Source organism: Gorilla gorilla, chromosome 1 (assembly GCF_029281585.2).
Source record: "Gorilla gorilla gorilla isolate KB3781 chromosome 1, NHGRI_mGorGor1-v2.1_pri, whole genome shotgun sequence".
NCBI lineage: Eukaryota > Metazoa > Chordata > Mammalia > Primates > Hominidae > Gorilla > Gorilla gorilla.
The window spans coordinates 69,820,054-69,838,871 of NC_073224.2; the positions used below are offsets into that span (position 1 = coordinate 69,820,054).

The 18,818-nt window shown below is 36.0% G+C and overlaps 1 protein-coding gene across 3 annotated transcripts in view; it reads right to left on the reverse strand.

Moving 5' to 3' along the window:
- Nucleotides 1-18,818, reverse strand: part of PLA2G4A (phospholipase A2 group IVA) — a 159,854-nt gene that overhangs the window by 45,646 nt on the left and 95,390 nt on the right. For all 3 annotated transcript variants that reach the window (XM_004028065.3, XM_055378071.2, XM_055378078.2), the window contains 3 exons: nt 10,311-10,447; nt 3,958-4,180; nt 3,103-3,217 (listed from right to left, as the gene is read on the reverse strand). In XM_004028065.3, coding sequence (XP_004028114.1) covers nt 3,103-3,217; nt 3,958-4,180; nt 10,311-10,447 — 475 coding nt within the window. The remainder of the gene's footprint in view (nt 1-3,102; nt 3,218-3,957; nt 4,181-10,310; nt 10,448-18,818) is intronic.

The following is an 18,818-nucleotide window of genomic DNA, read 5'->3' on the forward strand; positions in this document are numbered from 1 at the left end:
GGAAGGGAAAATGTTATCCGGTATTGTTGAAGTAAAATTGTTATTAAAGCTTCTGTAAGCTAATTTGATTATTTGACTTTTAAAAATATAATTCAGAGACTATCTCAACTTTTGTTCTACACAGCCACTTTCAATCTAAGCATATATTAGAAGAATAAATTACAGATGTGTCTCTATTCTTTTTTTCTCAGTAACTCAAGTAAAGCTACTTGAACACTCAAGACATGTACCTTAAGATGTCTTATCTGGGTACAAGATTCATATAATTAATGTTTAGTGATTTTGTCTAAATCTGTTGGAAGACACAGCTCAAACCGCCTTATGACAGAAGCTTAACAATGAAGGTTAGTGATGCACCACTCATCTCAGTAGCAGTACTGCAGTGAAGCAGATGTCAAAAGAAGACACATCCAGGTCCAAAGATTACTAACTGAATATAAAACAGCATTTTTTCAGTCTAAAAGAACCCAAATATCCACTCATCCAAATATTATTTATTCTTTAATTATTTTAGTTAGGTTTTCTTTGAAAATGGCTATTGACTGAAAATTCAGAATAAAATACAACCACTGTGAAAAGTCCAGAACAATCATGACAATAAAAACAAACTTTTATATTTGTATGCCTCTTTATAGTTTTCAGTCTCATCTTATGCATATTTCATATTATTGCCTTAATAGCTCTGGAAGATAAATCTTAGGGTTAATATATTTTTTTTAAATAAGGAGGAAAATAAGAATCAGCGATTACATGACTAGCCTGAGGTATTCAGCTTAGAAGTATTGTAAGACAAGGCTTTTAAATTAGAATGTAGTGCTCTTTTGACCATATAATTCTTTCTGGGTGAAGGATGATTTATTTGGCCATGCAAAAATCCGACTAGCATGCAAGTGTTATAGATCAAACAATTCCAAAAATTTCAAAGCTCCACAAGATAATAGCTATGGGTGGGGGGAAGCAATTTCATTATGGCGCTTACTTTTCTATGTAATAAAGTCTCAACTCTCTACTATGAACCCCATTATAGCCCAAGATGTGTGGTTCCTTGTTGCCACTGAGCATACCTGATTTATCCCTGACCCTACTACATGCCCCCTTCCACAATCCAATAATTAAATGTGCCTTTCATATTCAAATCCTATTAATCTTTAAGATCTAGACCTCTGACTTTTCTTATACAGCTTTCACAGAACATTCTAAATTGTTAAAATGTACTGGAAACTTATTATTAGGGCCTGCCATTGTTTACATACTTTGTCTCATTTTTTGGCAAAACATTGTGAGAAGTCTCATCTTCAGTTAACAGTTGAGAAAACTGGGTCTAACATAGATTATATAGCTTGGTCAAAATGACAGTGTATAGTAACAGTTCTGTACTCTCTTGTGCCTTAACTTCTTTAATAATTATTGTAAATTTTCCAAACAGACTATAAGGTCTTATAGGGTAGGGACAATATATTGTGGTGAGGAAAGAGGAATTCATCCTTAGCGCCCGGCAGACTGCTGCAATCTATATAGACAGTAATCACTATGTACACATCAGAAGTTAGTATGGTAAAACAAAAAGAACAAAGGATTTTTGAAACCAATTTCAGCACTGCTAATTACTTTCTAAGCAGCAATGTGCAAATTATTTAATCTTTATGAGGTTTTCGTTTTTTTTCTGTTGAACAGAGCTAAAAATACCTACTCCCCAGTTGTGGGAAACATGGAATAAAATAGCAAATGTGATAAGTGCCTTCTGAACCATAAGCATGACAAACATTTTAGCCAATATTTTAATAAACATTTGAATGAATGGATCCCATGTGTGCTAATTTTTGTAAACTATTCAAAATTTTTGTCTGAGAGGCAGTTGAGAGAAAAGTGAAAATTACAAAAGGATTCTGGATATATATATGCTAATTACACACCATTCATGATGGTTTTTTAAGCTCATGGTGTGTCTGAAGTCACTGAGATAATTTTCCTAAAAATAGAATGAAGCCCACCAGCCATAGTCAGAAATGCCGTTGTGCTGCAGACTAACACTGACAGAGGCCCCCCCAAAAGTATGCTGTTGTGCCTTTTTTTTTTTTTTTTTTGAGACGGAGTCTCGCTCTGTGGCCCAGGCTGGAGTGCAGTGGCATGATCTCGGCTCACTGGAAGCTCCTCTGTCTCCCAAGTTCATGCCATTCTCCTGCCCCAGCCTCCCGAGTAGTGTTGTGCACTTTTATAGTATCCAAGAAGCAAAGCTTGAGAAGAAACAAGTGTTCACTCCTGAGATTTTAACAAAATGAAGCATTTGTTCATCAACCACTACAAATATACACTAGAACTTTTTAGGTGATGAATTATAAAAATTACAACAGCACTTTGAATGGCAAACATACAGTTGGCTCTATATACCCATGAGTTCAGCAAATTCTATCAACTGCAGATCAAAAATATTTTTAAAAAATTCCAGAAAATGTAACGTTGTTGACATGTACTGTTTGATCTGTACTAAACATGTACAGACTTTTGTTCCTTGTAATTATTCCCTAACAATATAACAACTATTTACCTAGCATTTACACTGTATTAGGCATTGTAAATAACCTAGAGATGATTTAAAGTATACATAAGAATGTGTGTAGGTTACCCGCAAACACTGTGCCATTTTGTATGTGAGGCTTGAGCAGCCACTGAATTTGGTATCCACAGGGGGGCCTGGAACCAATCCCGCATGAGTACCAAGGGAGGACTGTAGATCATATTACCCAATTAATGAAAAGATAATCAACAAGTAAAACAATTTGCACTACCTAAAAGCACTAGGCATATTATTTTGTCAAAAGTTACTGAGGAGTGGATAATTAATTGACTATACTGATTGATTGTATCCATGATTTTTATTTTACTATAGTAAATGAAAATACATTAGTTACTAGTTTCATGGAATATTCTCTACAACCAGGAAATCATCTCACTTAATATTTTCTTATATTTTCAAAGTCTTATGTTACAGAAAATACATTAAAATAAACAACTGAAATTGCCTATGACCTTCCTCTAAGGAAAACCATGGGAAACTGCAATTCAGAGGTTCCAGGAAGTGTTCTGAGAAAGGAAACAGCATACCTGCAAACATCAGCTCTGAAACGTCAGGTTTGACATGAAGACAGGTGAAAAGAGGTAAAGGGCATTGTGCAGTATTAACTTTTTCCTTCAAACTACTCAGAGTAGTATTCATTCTCTGTCCACAGAAGAAAGAAAAAGATGACTTTAAATTTATAAACAGATACAGGAAGAATGCTATTCAAAATAGTACTTCCAATCAAAATCTTATAATTTTATAATAAAAATAAGTCTTATTACTTCTAGAAATTACTAGGTCCTGAATGAACAACAAAAAATAAGCTCTATGGAAGTAACTATCTTCATTTAAAAAATAATCATAACTCTAGATTATATGTCTACATCTGAACTGGAGAATGAATTAGCAACTGTGGAGCCTGGAAGAAACTTAGCCCCTGGACTCCCTGTCACAGGTGCTCCTCTGCTTTATCTTCAACGAAACATCAATGCAATCATGCATCAAGCGGGTCGGTTCTATGTGATCCCCTTCCTTTCTTGACTCTATTCAGGCAAACTTCATTCTTCCTCATCTAAAAATGTTACCATTCTTGGAGGGAATGGGCAGTTAAGGGTTAAAATGTGAATTTTTTTTTTTTCCAGAGAAAAGGAATACAAAAGCACTTCCTCACACATTCAAAATCTTTACATCATTGAAATGAATTAGTAAGCACTAGTTTGAAAGGTAGAAGAATTATAATCTCTGGTGGGGAGAATGGGCTCAGTACACATAGTTGGACAAATAAGTAGAGTCCACTGACTTTTATAAAATGTATTACATTTTCTTTTATTTAAAATATAATATTATAATATGTTCTGTCTACTTGTTATAAAAGCAATGTAGATTGAACTGTAACTTACATTATGAATTAGTGTTTCTCCTATTAACATCCCAAAGATATCAGTAAAGGTGACAGGTTGTCCAGAGCTTTTCTTCTTCCATAAAGACTCAACATATCTTTTAACTTTCTGTGGTGTGAGAAGTAAAAGGGGATTGTGGCTAACATTTTTCATTAGTTCTTCATTAATCTCCTCTGGCCCTTTCTCTGGAAAATCAGGGTGAGAATACAAGGTTGACATATACCTATACAGAAAACAAAACACAATCAGTAAAGATAAAGGGCATTACACAACAGTCTCCAAAGAAAGAAGGCACACTCTGTAAATAAAGCATGGTGGACATATTTGGTTAACTTCATTATCTGATTGCAGATATTAAAACATTTAAGAAAAGAATGTGTCAATCAGAAAGGAGCTAGTCCACCATGAAGGTAAAGAAAAAAAGAGGTGTCAGAGGAAACACTGAACTTTCATCCACAGTCCAAGAGAGAAGGTGCCCTACTAGGACTACTGTCCATTGTCTGGTGTGCCAGGAATGGAGTATCTCTATCAGAGTATTAGAGATTGATGACAGAGCACATCTGAGTCATGTAAATGAATTGACTTGTCTGGCTCCAAGACTAGTCAAGCAATCTGATCATCTAAATTTCCATGATGATTATCTACAGGTAGAAAATGTGTTGTCCCAACTATTGTAAACTCCTAATTCCCTTGAAAAATGCTTTTTTCTCCTCAATTATCCATTGGCCAACTAGACAAAAATCTCAAATCTTGTCAACTGTAGGTCTCTAAATTTCTGAACATATGAATCTGAAGGCAAAATCCTAAAGAGAAATAAAGCCTTTAAAGTAAATGCTTTCTTATGAAGCCTCTTGTCTGCCAGCCATTTGGCCACTTCTGGTAAAACTGGAAATCACCATGAGCCTTGATATTTGATATCTAGATAATAAATATTTAGTTATGGTGCTCCTACCTGTGAACCAATACCTCTAGTATGGTAGATCCCATGCTGACTATTAATTACTCGTTTACTTATCTGTTTCCCTCAAGAAATTGTGTCCTCCTCCTTCAGGAAATAAACTTTGTTTATTCATCTTTTTTAGCCTCAGTGACTAGCTAATGTCTGGCATATGACAAGCACAGCTTAGGAAACTCACAGAACAAAATAAAAATAGAATATGTAAACATTCCATCACTTCATCCAACCAAGGAGAAAATAGCACATGTTTTAATCTCTTATTTCCTTGGGATTCAAATCAAAATGTCTACTATAATGGTTATCGTCCCTTCGAGGGGAGAAAACTAATTCTTCTTAGGCCCCTACTATATTCTGGGCACTGTGTTGGTTAATTGTTCATAAGCTGTTGTCTTGAAGACTCACGGTGGCTTTCAAATATTCTATTTTAATTATCAAGAAAAAGAGCATTGGGAAATTTTAATAACATGCTCATATTCCCCAGTTTGTAACAGCAGAACTGGAATTCAAAATTTGTCCTCTCCCCAATAGGCTTCTTTTTTTAGTCTATTATACAAGACTTCAGTTTTTAGAGACCAAACTATTCCTATTTCACAATAAATTATAATTCCTTATTGGGTTTGAATTCCTTGGAGACAAGCTGAGAATAATAATCAGTTAATAAATGGAGGGTAACAGACCCACCATGGAACACATGTGCAGAAAAAAAAGGCTTTAAGCAATTTTTGTACAACAAATTGAATTTGAAACAGTTCCCTCAACATGTGATAATGATAAATCAAATAGACTTGCTCAACTCAACTTAGTATAATCACGAAATATCTATAAAAATGCAGCTTTGAATACTTGAAAGATACACAATTCATTTATTCCTATAGTTATTCCAAAGTCTACCATGTGATTCATCCAAATCAAAAAAGATATGATATTCTGGACCTTCTCATACTTTTAATAAATGCACAATGTACTCTCTGAAGATTGAAGTAATCTGGTATTCTCTCTCTCTCTCTCTCTCTCTCTCTCTCTCTCTCTCTCTCTTTTCCCGTCTCATGAAGCAGTTGGCTTGGAAATACAAACCCTGGCGAGAAACAGAAAAACCTAGAATACTTCAACCATTGGCATTGGGTTAATGGTCTCTGCTTGTTCAGCATTTATGACACATATTCCTTAGAATTCACAAGGAGAGTTGGATAATCTTTTCATGGTGTCCCTGCAGTTACATCTAACTGAGTGAGATTATCTCAAAAAATAAAAAAAAAACCATAAAAGTATCACCCCAGTTTTTAACTCTATAGTTAAGCCTTAATTTTCATCTCTTTACCAATAATGTTTCCCAATTATACCAATCAAGTTTCAAAAAGAGAGTAGCTTAGACATAGCAGGGCCTCTATAAATTAGTTAATTAATGAGTGAAAGGGACTTAGGTTTATTTATATAAAAATCTGGAAATGTTTGCCTCGAATTTTTCAACATATTTATATGATAAGACACCTCATTCTTTTTATCTATATGCATTTTAGATTTTGTGACATTTTAAATCTAAATCATGCCAGAGAGGAAGTGATGTTCAGTTCAATGCTTGTCTCCAAATCAAATGGTCAATGTTTTAAAATATCAGTAGCTAACCACCAGGACTTGCTGAATCCAAACCTTTGGGGTAAACATTTAGGGTTAAACATTTAGAATTTTTGTGCTTAAAAAAGAGCAGAAGTGATTCTCATCTGCAACTGAGATTTGGAATGACTTGAGAAGACCCTCAACATCTGTTAAGGAAATATCTTAAAACGCTTTAAAAACCCCTAAATTAATTTTCCCATAAAATGCAGTCACTTAACACATTTCTTCATTCAGTGATTAAGCAACTATGACCTAAGGAAAGTCAGGCACTGTGCTAGGTAAGAGAGATTCATTAGGGAACAAGACAAACTTAGCTCTTAAACAACAAATTTTCTCTAACACATATCTTGACCTTTGATCCTGTCACACCTTATGTGACAATTTCTGTTAATATTGTTTCTTCTTTCATTGTTCTAAGAATTTTTTGTACTGTTAAACTGAAAGCTCTCGCTCTCAAATTCTATTTTAGTTAGTTCAATAAATTGGACCATACTGTCTATAGATGCAGAGCTGTTCTGATTTCTTTTTAGATGGTAATACTGTACAAACTTGGCAGTCAACATCCAATAGCCCCTTACGATGCTATAAAAGAACAGCTGAGGAAGAAAGCTGTACTAATCCTGAGTAAAAGAACACAGGATTACTGTCCTCTTTTTTTAGTTCACTCATTTCAGGTCTCCAGGTTGGCTAATACTTGTATTTAATGAATCACAACTATCATCCAAAATTGATTTCAGAAGTAATTACCATAAAGGTAGTAGCAGGTATAAGGGAAGCTTTGTCCTACCTAAAATTCTCTTTTGTGATCACAGAAAACTTTCTGGGAGGTCCAGGGCTTCTCCACATATTTCCGTATTACCTCACTTATACCAAATAATGGCCGTGTATCAGCAGAACATAAAAGGTTACACAACATAGAAGCGTAATGTGTTTTTCCAAGTCTTTCCGAATTCCTTCCTTCGAACGTTTTGCCTTCTCACCTGTACTTTTTAAGAGAGAACTGTGAACATGAATCATCCTGGCCACCTTTTCTTCTGGTAAGGGAGCATCTCTTCTTTCCCTGGTTAACACCTTTACCTGTGCTTTCAATCTTGTGTCCTGTCTCTGCAGGAGTCTTTTTCTATCTATTTTCTATCTATTTTCTTTATCTTCTATCTTCTTTTTATCTTCTAGTATCTTCTATTTCTTTATCTTCCATCTATGCCTCTACATTATTTCCTACATCTCAGACATCTAGAAAATGCTCAACTCTCTTAAATTCTGAAAAAAATAAATAAATAAACAAAAACCCTTCCCTGGGCCCTGTGTTCCCTTCAAACAATGACCGAGCTCCTTCCTTCCCTTTCCAAACAAAGTACTTGAAATAATAGATGGCTTTTATGAGGTTCATATGCCTATTTTTTGTACTCTCATGTTTTATTCACTTCTTATTTTTTACAATCTCATGTTTAAAAGTATCTTTTAATTACTTTTACTAGTGGTTCCTGCTAAAACCACTAACCAAACCCAGTCCTTTGCTAAGCTTTTCACAGATTTTCAACATTATTAAAACACCCACTCCTTCTTGAAGCATCCTTCCCTCTAGATACCATCTTTTACTTGATTCTCCTCTATGACAGCTTATTTGCAGTCTCCATTAGGGTTTTATTTTCTTTTTATCTATGAAGTTTTGGAGTGTTACAGGGTTCCATGAATTAAATTCTTGGTGGTAATAGCTAAAATGGCAGAAGTTGGTGGAATTACCTATGGAGGACATATGGATATAATAGACCAAAAGAGAAGCCCTGAGGGAAAGCCCACATTAGGGAGAGAAATTGTGGAAGTGGTAGGGACAATATATGGAGGAGAGGCCAATCAGAGAGGATGAAATAAAACTGAAAAGGCATGATAGGAACAATTAGAAAGAAGCATAAATCAATGTGTGAAATGTCTCAATCTCCAATCCCTCCCTCCCCCACCCCACATACACTGAGAAGTCAAGGAAAATAAGAACTTTGCAAATTAAGTGGTCTGTGAGTGAAAATTTACTACAAGGAGTGAGCAGCCTTTTAAGGAAATGAAATAAAAAGGGAAAAGCTGATCTTTATGGAAATAAGACTGTGAAAGATAGAGTAGAAGTATACATATATGTGCGTGTGTGCACATTTAAAATCCTTTTAATTAATCTCTCTGTGTATATATATATATGCATATTTAAAATCCTTTTAATTACTGTGTATATATATATATATATATATATATGTGCACATTTAAAATCCTTTTAATTACATTTTACAGGACTTGTTTACTGACAGGGGAATGTGAGAAGATATTGCACCAAATCTATAACCAAAGCAATGACTATATCTCTAATCAAGCACACACATACACAATTATATCCCCAAATCAGCACTCAAAGTCTAGTCTTGCTTTATTAGATGAGTTTAAGAAAGTAAGCTTCTTCCAGTTGTCAGTGATGGACAACAGGATGTAATAAACAGTGAGTACAAAGAAAGAACACCACTCAAAGAATAATAACAAAATGATTGAGTAGGTGAACTAATGTAAGGGTCCAAGATTTTCTAACACATTACTCTTTAAACAGGCAGATGCCTGCTCTTTCCTTCAAGGGAAAGAATAATGATGGGCTACACCCTTCCTTCAGAAGAAATAAATCATTTTGAGGGTACATATAGAGAAGATGGCAATGATGGCTCTAAGTTTTTGTTTCATGACTAAATCTGATTCAAAACATTTAAGAAACTGTGGATGATTTAAATGTGAAACTCCCTGTAAAATATATAGATGTCCCAGAAAAGAGTGTGGTTTAGTAGAAAGAACTCAGAATGACAGATCAAAAGCCTGAGTTTATATGCTAGCTCTACTAGTGATGTTGGACAAATCATTTGGCTTCTAAGTCAAATTTTCTTTAGCATTAAAATGAATAAATTCATACCCATCTCACAAGATAAAATGACACAGAAACTTTAAAATGCTAGACATATATAATACGATATTCTGATAGATGAGTTTGCCATGGCTGAATGACTAAAAAGGCCTTGTAAGTCCAAGACAGATCTTTAGTAATAAGATGATACTCTTATTTGAGACATGTGAGCAAGGACTTTTCATTTGATTTTCAATGTACTTATGTGAGGTAAGCAAACCAAAAAGTGTGTAATATCTTCTTGGAAAATGTTTTATAAATATATTTGTGAAAACCTACAGGGTACAAGTATTATACATGTGGATGCTTTAAGTCTCCACCTAAATTTAAAAGACTAATTTCATATTTAGTTAGATGAAAATCAATGAAATATATTATATTTCTATATTCAAAAAAATTGTTTTCTTTGTTCTGTATACTATGGTATCTTGCATCTTATTCTATTTGCCCTAAAGAAGAAAATGAATATGTAGTGAATCATATGGACTTAGACGTGTTCACTGAAGGACTACAAATCAGCAAATTATAAGAAGATTAAATTAATTATGGGTGGAGTATGTTGTTCCACTTCTATTTTTATCTAGAACTATTTTCAATTAGTCTTTTTTATTTTATGTTTTAACTACATTTTAAGTTACAAAGTGGCTTAAAAGAAGTAAATTTGCAACAAAAAGTTATTATTAAGTATGGATTTGTCTTTAAAAAAATCTTTTAAAGCAGATTGTGGCATCAAACTGGAAAGTTTCAGTAATTTAATGATCAACTTTCTAAATCCCCTTTTCTCTTCTAGTGCTTGAGTTAGATAAATCCTAAATATTTAAAGTTATAAAACTAAAATTAAAAATGTATACTAACCAGGTGGAGCCAGAAAGACCAGCAATGTAGGTAGCACAATCCAGAATTCCTGATTCGTATAATGCCTTCATCACACCAGAGAATCCCACCATGGCTCGGAAACCCCCACCTGAACCCAATATGGCTACCACAGGCACCTGAAACGATGCAACAGAGAGATTTGTATGCAAAGTAAAAATCATAAAATACAGCTCCCTTTAGTCTCAATCTTTATGTTATACATCCCATATTTTGTCACAAAGAAGTGTAAGTTAACTTCATACTTTAGTAATGCCTAATTTTTTAAAGGAAGAAAATAAGGCCGGGTGCAGTGGCTCACATCTGTAATCCCAGCACTTTGGGAGGCCAAGGTGGGTGGATCACCTGAGGTCAGGAGTTCGAGACCAGCCTGACCAACATGGTGAAACCCCATCTGTACTAAAAACACAAAATAAAAAGTAGTTGGGTGTGCTGACGGGTGCCTGTAATCCGAGCTACTTTGGAGGCTGAAGCAGGAGAATTGCTTGAACCCAGGAAGCAGAGGTTGCAGTGAGCCAAGATCGTGCCACTGCACTCCAGCCTGGGCAACAGAGCAAGACTCCATCTCAAAAAGAAAAAAAAAAAAGAAAAAGAAAAAGAAAAGAATGTTTCATATAAGAAAATAAAAAAGCAATGTCTATTAGAAAAAAGATATTATTAAAACGACCAACTTACTCTAATAACAATAATACTCTATATTTGTTCAACATTTTGCAAATTTTTGGCTTGCTTTCAGGGACATTGTCTTATTTAACTCTCTCAGAAATCATGTAAGGTGAGCAGAAGGAAAGTATTTGCTGGTTTTGCAAATGAAAGTTATATAATGATGATGTTTCTTGTGTAAGATCTACTAGCTGGTAATTCATAGTTGAGTAAGCACCTTGCCTTCAGGTTACATTTACAGAGAGCATCTTTAACATCTGGTGACCGATCTGATGTTAGCAGTAAAAGAGAGGAAGGTGGGTGGTCAGACTTAGGGTTTCTAGCCTTGCTCTTAAGCAGATGATGCTATCATTACCCAGAACAAGGATCCCAAGGCATGAAGTTAGGTGAAGGAAGAAACAGTGCACTCAGTCTTACAAATGCTGAATATACAACATGAATGCATTGTGTTTCCAGTATTGGCACCTGATCCCTGAGTGGCCACTTACCAATATGATGTATACATATATTCATGGAATGATTATTTTACAACCAGAAGGACCAAAAAGATTGTATAGTCATAAGATATAGTAGTTGTAAGGAAGCCAGATAAGAATTTAGAACAAAGAGGAAGGATTTGAATTAAGCCTTGAAAGGGGGTTGAGTATATAGGCAGTGTAATAATAATAATAATAATAATAATAGTAATAATAGCAAACATTTTTGCTTTAAATTGGGAAAGATAAATCTGCAGAGGCCAGATCTTATTAGAGTTAGAGCAGTGAACAGTAGAACACCTAGGACTAAATTCCTAACCCAGAGCTGTACTCTAACAAGTGGTCTCAAATCAAAAAACACTAGGCATCAAACTACATGCAAACTTGAAACCTCGTAATGAAAGCACACTCTACAAGTGCAGTGCAATGGAAGGATCTAAATGGCTTTGAATCTGTGTGTGTATATATGTGTATATGTGTGTGTATGTGTGTGTATCTTTATGTATCTTTATATAGATGTATATGGGTTTGTATAAATACCAAGCTCTCAAACAAAGATTTTAAAACTGTAAATAAAGTAAAATATGTAAGTCCTTAAAAGCTTGTCTGGAGGGGTAAATAAAGTTAAGGTAGGAAACTAAAGTAGGTTATACAGAGGATGAGTAGAGTACAATAAAGTATTAGGTGCAGCAGTAGTTGTAAGGAAGCTAGATATAAAGTTAGAATGAAGAGGAGGGATTTGAATTCAGCCTTGAAAGGGGGTCGAGTTTACAGGCAGTATAATAACAATAATGATAACAATAAAAGCAAACATTTAACATTGCTATGTGCTCAGTTCTGGGCCTAAGGTTCAGGCCAAGATAGGCATAAGCAGGAAAGGGTATGCAATTTGGGTACCAAAATACTTGGGGTCTTAGTATTGTAGCAGGTGTATATTAGGGAGTTAGGAAAATAGGATTACGAAGGGCATTGAGGAAAAACAATTTCAAGATTAATACTGTAAAAGATAGGTTGTTCGTATTCAAAAATTATTTGGGGGCATTTGAGTCTATAGGTATGGTTAATTGTAGCACTGTATTATTAAAAATAACCAACCCAATACAAATCACGTAGTTTAGAATAGAGAAAAAAAGTTCTTAGTAACAGATTATACTCTTCATTTCAACACACAGCAAACAGCCTGCACTGTTATTCAGCAAGAGATTTAATAAGAGAAACTGGAAAAATGAACATAAGAGCTTCTCTAATCCTGAGAAAACAACTTCCCAGATGTCCTTCTCCAAATGCCAACAGCCCGACACATACTGAAGATGCTTATGGTACGTTGCTTGGAATTTTCTGGAAACAGCCTCCTATTAAACTGGAATTCATATGTTAGGTAACCTACTGTTCTCATTATTGCTTTGAAGTAATTCTGAAGGAGGTTTTCAGGTCAGGGTTTTAATTCAGATACTTCTGTTGTCATCAGGGGAAGGAAAATGTTCAGATATTTGTATGTAAAGTTGAATAATCAAATAATTGGCTGTGCAGATTATAATTACCTTCATTTGTTAAGCATGCATTTACATTATATCATTTAATTTTCATAACCTATCAGTACATACTATTACTCCGTTTGTTTGTTTGTTTGTTTTGTTTTTGAGACAGGGTCTCTCTCTCTCTCACCCAAGCTGGAGTCTCTGTCACCCAGGTTGGAGTGTAGTGGCATAGAGACGGGGTTTTGCCATGTTGCCCAGGATGGTCTCAAACTCCTGGGCTCAAGGGATCCACCCACCTTGGCCTCCCAAGTAGCTGGAACTAAAGGTGCACCACACCTGGCTAATTTTTGTATTTTTTGTAAAGACAAGGTTTCACCATGTTGCCCAGGCTTGTCTCAAATTCCTGGGCTCAAGGGATCCGCCCACCTTGCCCTCCCAACGTGCTGGGATTATAAGCATGGGCTACCACACTGGGCCTATAACCCCATTTTTAAAAATAAAGCAATTTAAACACAAAGAAGATTTTTTTTCCCAATGTCACAAAGCTAGAAAGTGGTATTTGGAGTCAAAGTTGGGTCTACCACATAACAAAGCTATTATTTCACTATGCTCTACTTTGTCTCTCCAAACAAATAGCCCCTGCTTTTCCCCAACTAACGCTGTGTCCTAAGGCCAAGAAAATACTCTGTGGGCTCAGTTTACTTATATATAAGAATATTGATCTTGATATATTGATATATAAAAATATTGATCTTGAAGCTTTTAGCAACTAGTAACATTCTAGATTCTGTAACACCTACAGAAACATGAATTATAAAACTATAAAATTGTAGCTATGAACTATAAAAAAGAATGGGAAATTAGATGTGTCAAGAACATGTTGTATGTGCCTTGCACTCTCTCACGGACACTTTCACACAATTTATTTCATTTAATCTTCCCAACTCTCAAAAGGAAGTCATTGTTTGTTTCATTTTTCAAGTGAGGAGTGCGGATAATACCTTGTCCATAGATAGATAGCTAATAAGTAATACAATCAAGATTTGAACTGAGGTATGTCTGGCATCAAAATTCCTTGCTCTTTCCTTTATCATTGCTCAGAAAGAAAGGGGTAACCTTTACAGAGAGAAACCACTGATGTTTGGTCAAACTATATTTCAAATTATGTATCACTTCAAATAATGTCAGGACAATTTTATGTAATAAACAAAGACTAAGTTTGGAGTTTTAATAGTCTTGCTCATTCTGAAATAATGTTCAAAGAAATAACACGAAAGTTATAAGGTTCAGCTGTTAGTCATGGCTCTAATTCTAAGAGAATCAAATAAGTGCTGCTGAGAAGGTCTGGGGTTATATTTGGACCTAATATCACTAGTATTTAGATATAAATGATGTCAATAAATATTTCTCATACTTCCTTCATATGATTACAGGAAATGAGTTTTCATTTACCAAAAACCTTGCGTTTTGATTTAATTATCCTGGTACGCAAGCTTACTGACATTATTAATTGCCTCCCTTTCAAAAGAAAATTCTGAAGTATTCAAGAATATTTTTGTTTTTCATAGACAATTACATAAAAACATTTCTCTCCTTGGCCCCCCATATTAGTCAGGGTTTTTCAAAGAAACAGAATCAACAGGATGAGTAGATATACAGAAAGAGATTTATTATAATGAATTGTCTTACACCATTGTGGAGACCAGCCAAGTCCAAATCTGCAAAATGGGCTGGCGAGCTTCATACCCAGGAGAGCCTATGGTGCAGATGAAGTCCAAGGGAAGTCTGCTGGAGAATTCCCTCCTGCTCAGTGAGGCAAGTCTTTTTGTCATATTCAGGCCTTGAACGGATTGGATGAGGCCCACCCACATTATAACAGTAAGGATAATCTGCTTATTCAAAGTAAGCAAGAACACCGGCAGCAAATCTAGCACTTGGTCTTATATGCTTCTCCACTGCTTCTGATATGGGACGTTTGCTTGCCTCTCCCTGACCCTGTTTCCCTCACAGCTTATATTTCTCAGCGGTCAAGAGCTTTGGGCCCCTCAGAGTGCACCACCTTGCTGAGTGCAGTCTGGGTCCCTTGGATATCTAACCTGCTCTCTAGACCAGTTAGGCCAGTTTCCAGCTCTGTTTTATTCCTTGGCTGTTTATATCCCACCACTTCCTCAGATAAGAAAAATTCAGCTCCACCTCTTGATTCCTGAAACCTGACCCTTGCAAGCCCAGGCCTGCTCAGTTCATGTTCCTATACTCCACTAAAGGGAGCCCTCCACTGCCTGCCTTTCGACCTTTACCAACTGAAGGAAGAATAAAGATTGATAGTACAAAGTGCCATTGTCAGAATGAAGGTGGAAAGAGGCGGGGAAATATTCCCGATGAAGGAAACAGCAGAAACATAGGAATGGCAATGCTTATTGACAACTCAAGGTTGATTTCTCTTATCTCCTTCAGAAGAAACTGTCTTGCTCTGCCTCTCCCTCCACGACTAGATGATCTCTCTTTCTCTAGCCTTTCACTTAACTTATATGACAAGTACCAAGTGGCACTCAGAGAATTAATTACTTAAGGTCCATATTTTACTTCTATTTTCATTCAAAGCTGTCTATTTGTTTAAACTGAAATATGGTCCTTATAGTCTTCCTTAAGAAAAAGCATTATCTCTTTTACACTCTGATGACAAGAAGAATCTTTTCTTCTCTCATTTCTTTACTACTCTAATTCCAGATTTTACTCCCCCAACCAACCTTGTTATGTTACGGCTAGTTTTTAGGGGACATAGAGACTGGATAGTAACATTTCATTTCACAGACACAACTGTAATCTGAAAATTTTATCTGACCAGAAACTATTTTAGAACAAGAAAAGTTTAAAAAGTGGCTTCTGAACTATCAAAACACACCAAAAATCCCCATACACAAAGTCATATATCTTGCTCAAAGAAAAGATCTCAGCCCTCTTCTCATAAAGAAATTATATTAATTAGAGACACTGTTCTAACAGCAAGTTTGCTTATCAGATTTGAATTCCAGAGCAACAAAGTTGAAAGAGAAAAGGGCAGTGTGAAGAAATCACTTCAAGCAGCCAACACAGGACACAGAACAATCGCAGCTGAATGCAAAGGAAGCAGGCCTGAGAATGCCCAAATTGGTTCAGTCTGAGCAAGAAATTACACATTTCAGAAAGATTTCCATCTACATAATCAAAATCAATAATTTTTTTCAAAAATCTTAGTACTTAAGAGAATAAATGCTTAGGCTTTAAAAAACCTTAACTATTTGACTAGTTCATTATACAGCCAGGAAAACTAATTTAAAAATTAGGCCATGGTAAATTTAACAATTATTGACCATGAGTGTTATGCCACAGAATGGCAGCACCCAAGAATATGTATAATATTACTGTTCTACTGAGTAACTATTAAGTGCCCCTATACATTTTGCTGGACGCTTTATGAGCATTTGTACTTATCCCCTTACCACAACAGGAGACATTATCATCATTTTACAAGTGACGCACAAAGGTAAAACAATGTTCCCAAATATATACTACCCAAATTCATTCAACATTTAATTCAACGTTGAGGTCTAAACTGGATACTGTCTGTATTGAGATGAATAGGACTGTTCTTGTTCATTGTACAAACTGCCACAACAGCCCACTCTTCCATACATTAAGGAGGCCAACTGGCCAGCACTGAACAGAAAGTGAAGACTTTGATAGGGGACAAAGGATGTGGAAAGTTAAGAGATCCAAGATGTAACATAAAAATAGAAAAATGTTACTTTTGTTATGGGAATGGGTGGTACTGATAACTTCTAAGCTGATTATTTCTGCCAAGAAAAAACAGTGCGGGCTGAAACCGAAAAAAGCAACAACAGAAGTTTTAATTCTATAAATGACTTCCAAACACATGAATTTAATATTTGTTTGAAGGATAGCCCAGAGAAAAACCATGATTACCTCATTCCCCATCTGTTGCAGAAAAGTTATTTTACTGTCATTCGTATGAACATGAAGCAAAGTTATATTTTCCCAGGAAGACTTACTAATCCTTTCCACAAAAGGAGGAGTGACTAGAGGTGGCAGCAGAAACTTACTTTTTGAAAAGAAGAACCTAAGAAAAAATGCCAACCAATGTGTCCTACATAAATTTCTAACTCAAGAGTCTAAGCCAAGATCTCATCAAAACCTTCTCCTTAACCCGTGTTTCCCTAGCAACCTGATACTTGTGTTCCTGTTTCAAAACCATGACCTCTCTCTCTAGCAAATTTACTCCATGCATGCAATGCCTAAATCTGTGCCCTCATGCACGCAACAAAATATTCACCAAGGATCTACCATACTAGGAACTATGCTAGGTGGTTGAAATATAGAGATGATTAACACAGATATTGTCCTGGCCCTCATAAAACTTAAATTCTAATGGAGAAAACAGTCACAGTCACCAAATAAATATTTTTACAAGAATTTTTTTAAGTACAACCATGGGAAATGCTGAGAAGAGAATGTTCATATATGCCATAAGAGAGTATAACTGAGAGAACTAGCTTAGACTTAGGGGTAAAGAGGGAGGAGATGATTTGGGAGAGTCTCAGAAGAAATTACCTGTGTGCTCATTAAAGAATGGGAGAGTGTTAGTTAAAAAGCGGGTGAAGTGGAGACAGGGATTGTATAGGGGAAGCCTATTGCAGCAAGAGGGAGTGCTGTACAGGAGACCTCCAACCGGGGAAAGATTCTGTAGAGACACAGAACTAAGAGGTGCTTACTGGGAGGGAGTATAGAAATTTGGGATAAACTGGCAAAAATGAAGCTAGAAAGAAGCTGTGGAGAACAGTCTAAGAGCAGTGGAAGGATTTTAAACTTGGGATGGATCGAATTAGGTTTCTGTTTTGAAACATTCACTCTGAATTCGTTGTAAAAAGAAAGTGGGAAGAGGGAAGACAAGTACAAGTCCTCTCAATACACAAACATATGTAAGTCCTCTCTATACAAGGCACAGAAAGAGACAAAACTTTGTGTTCAGATTTAGATAGGCTAAGTTTGAGATGCTGGCAAGAATACACGTAAAGAAATCAAGTAAGTTTGTAGATATTTAGGTCTGAAGCTCAGAAGAGAGGTTCTAAGTTGTTGATATACATGTGAAAGTCCTTAGCACACAGTTGTTGGGCGACATCATAGGCTAGAGAGAAATTTCTTTTTGTTGTTGTTGTTTGAGACAAGGTCTCACTTTGTAACCCAGGCTGGAGTGCAGTGGCACCATCTTGGCTCACTACAGCCTCTACTTCCTGGGTTCAAGTGATCCTCCTGCCTCAGCCTCCCAAGCAGCTAGGACTACAGGTGTGCACTACCATACCTAATTTTTTTGTATTTTTTGCAGACATGGGTTTTCACCATGTTGGCTGGGCCGGTCTTGATCCTCCCACCTTGGCCTCCCAAAATGCTGGGATTACAGGTGAGAGCCACCACACCCTGACTGAGAATCCTGGATTTAAATCCCAATTGCCTAGAAAAACGTATTTCTCATGGGGCATGGTGGCATGCACCCCGTAATCCCAGCACTTTGGGAGGTCGAGGCAGGAGGATCATTTGAACCCAGGAAGTCAAGGCTGCCATGAGCCAAGATGGTGCCATTGCACTGCAGCCTGGATGACAAAGCGAAACCCTGTCTCAAAAAAGAAAGAAAGAAGTAGAATGAGGAGAAAGAGGACCTAGGACTATGACTTGAGGAATTACTATATGTAAGGAATGCTCAGATGAAGAAGAGCTGGTAAAGAACACCAAAGAGGCATGATAAAGACCATGAAAAGGGAGTAAGTGAAGAGTAGACAATGTTTCAAAATGTAAGGAGACATCTTTCATTTGCATCTGCA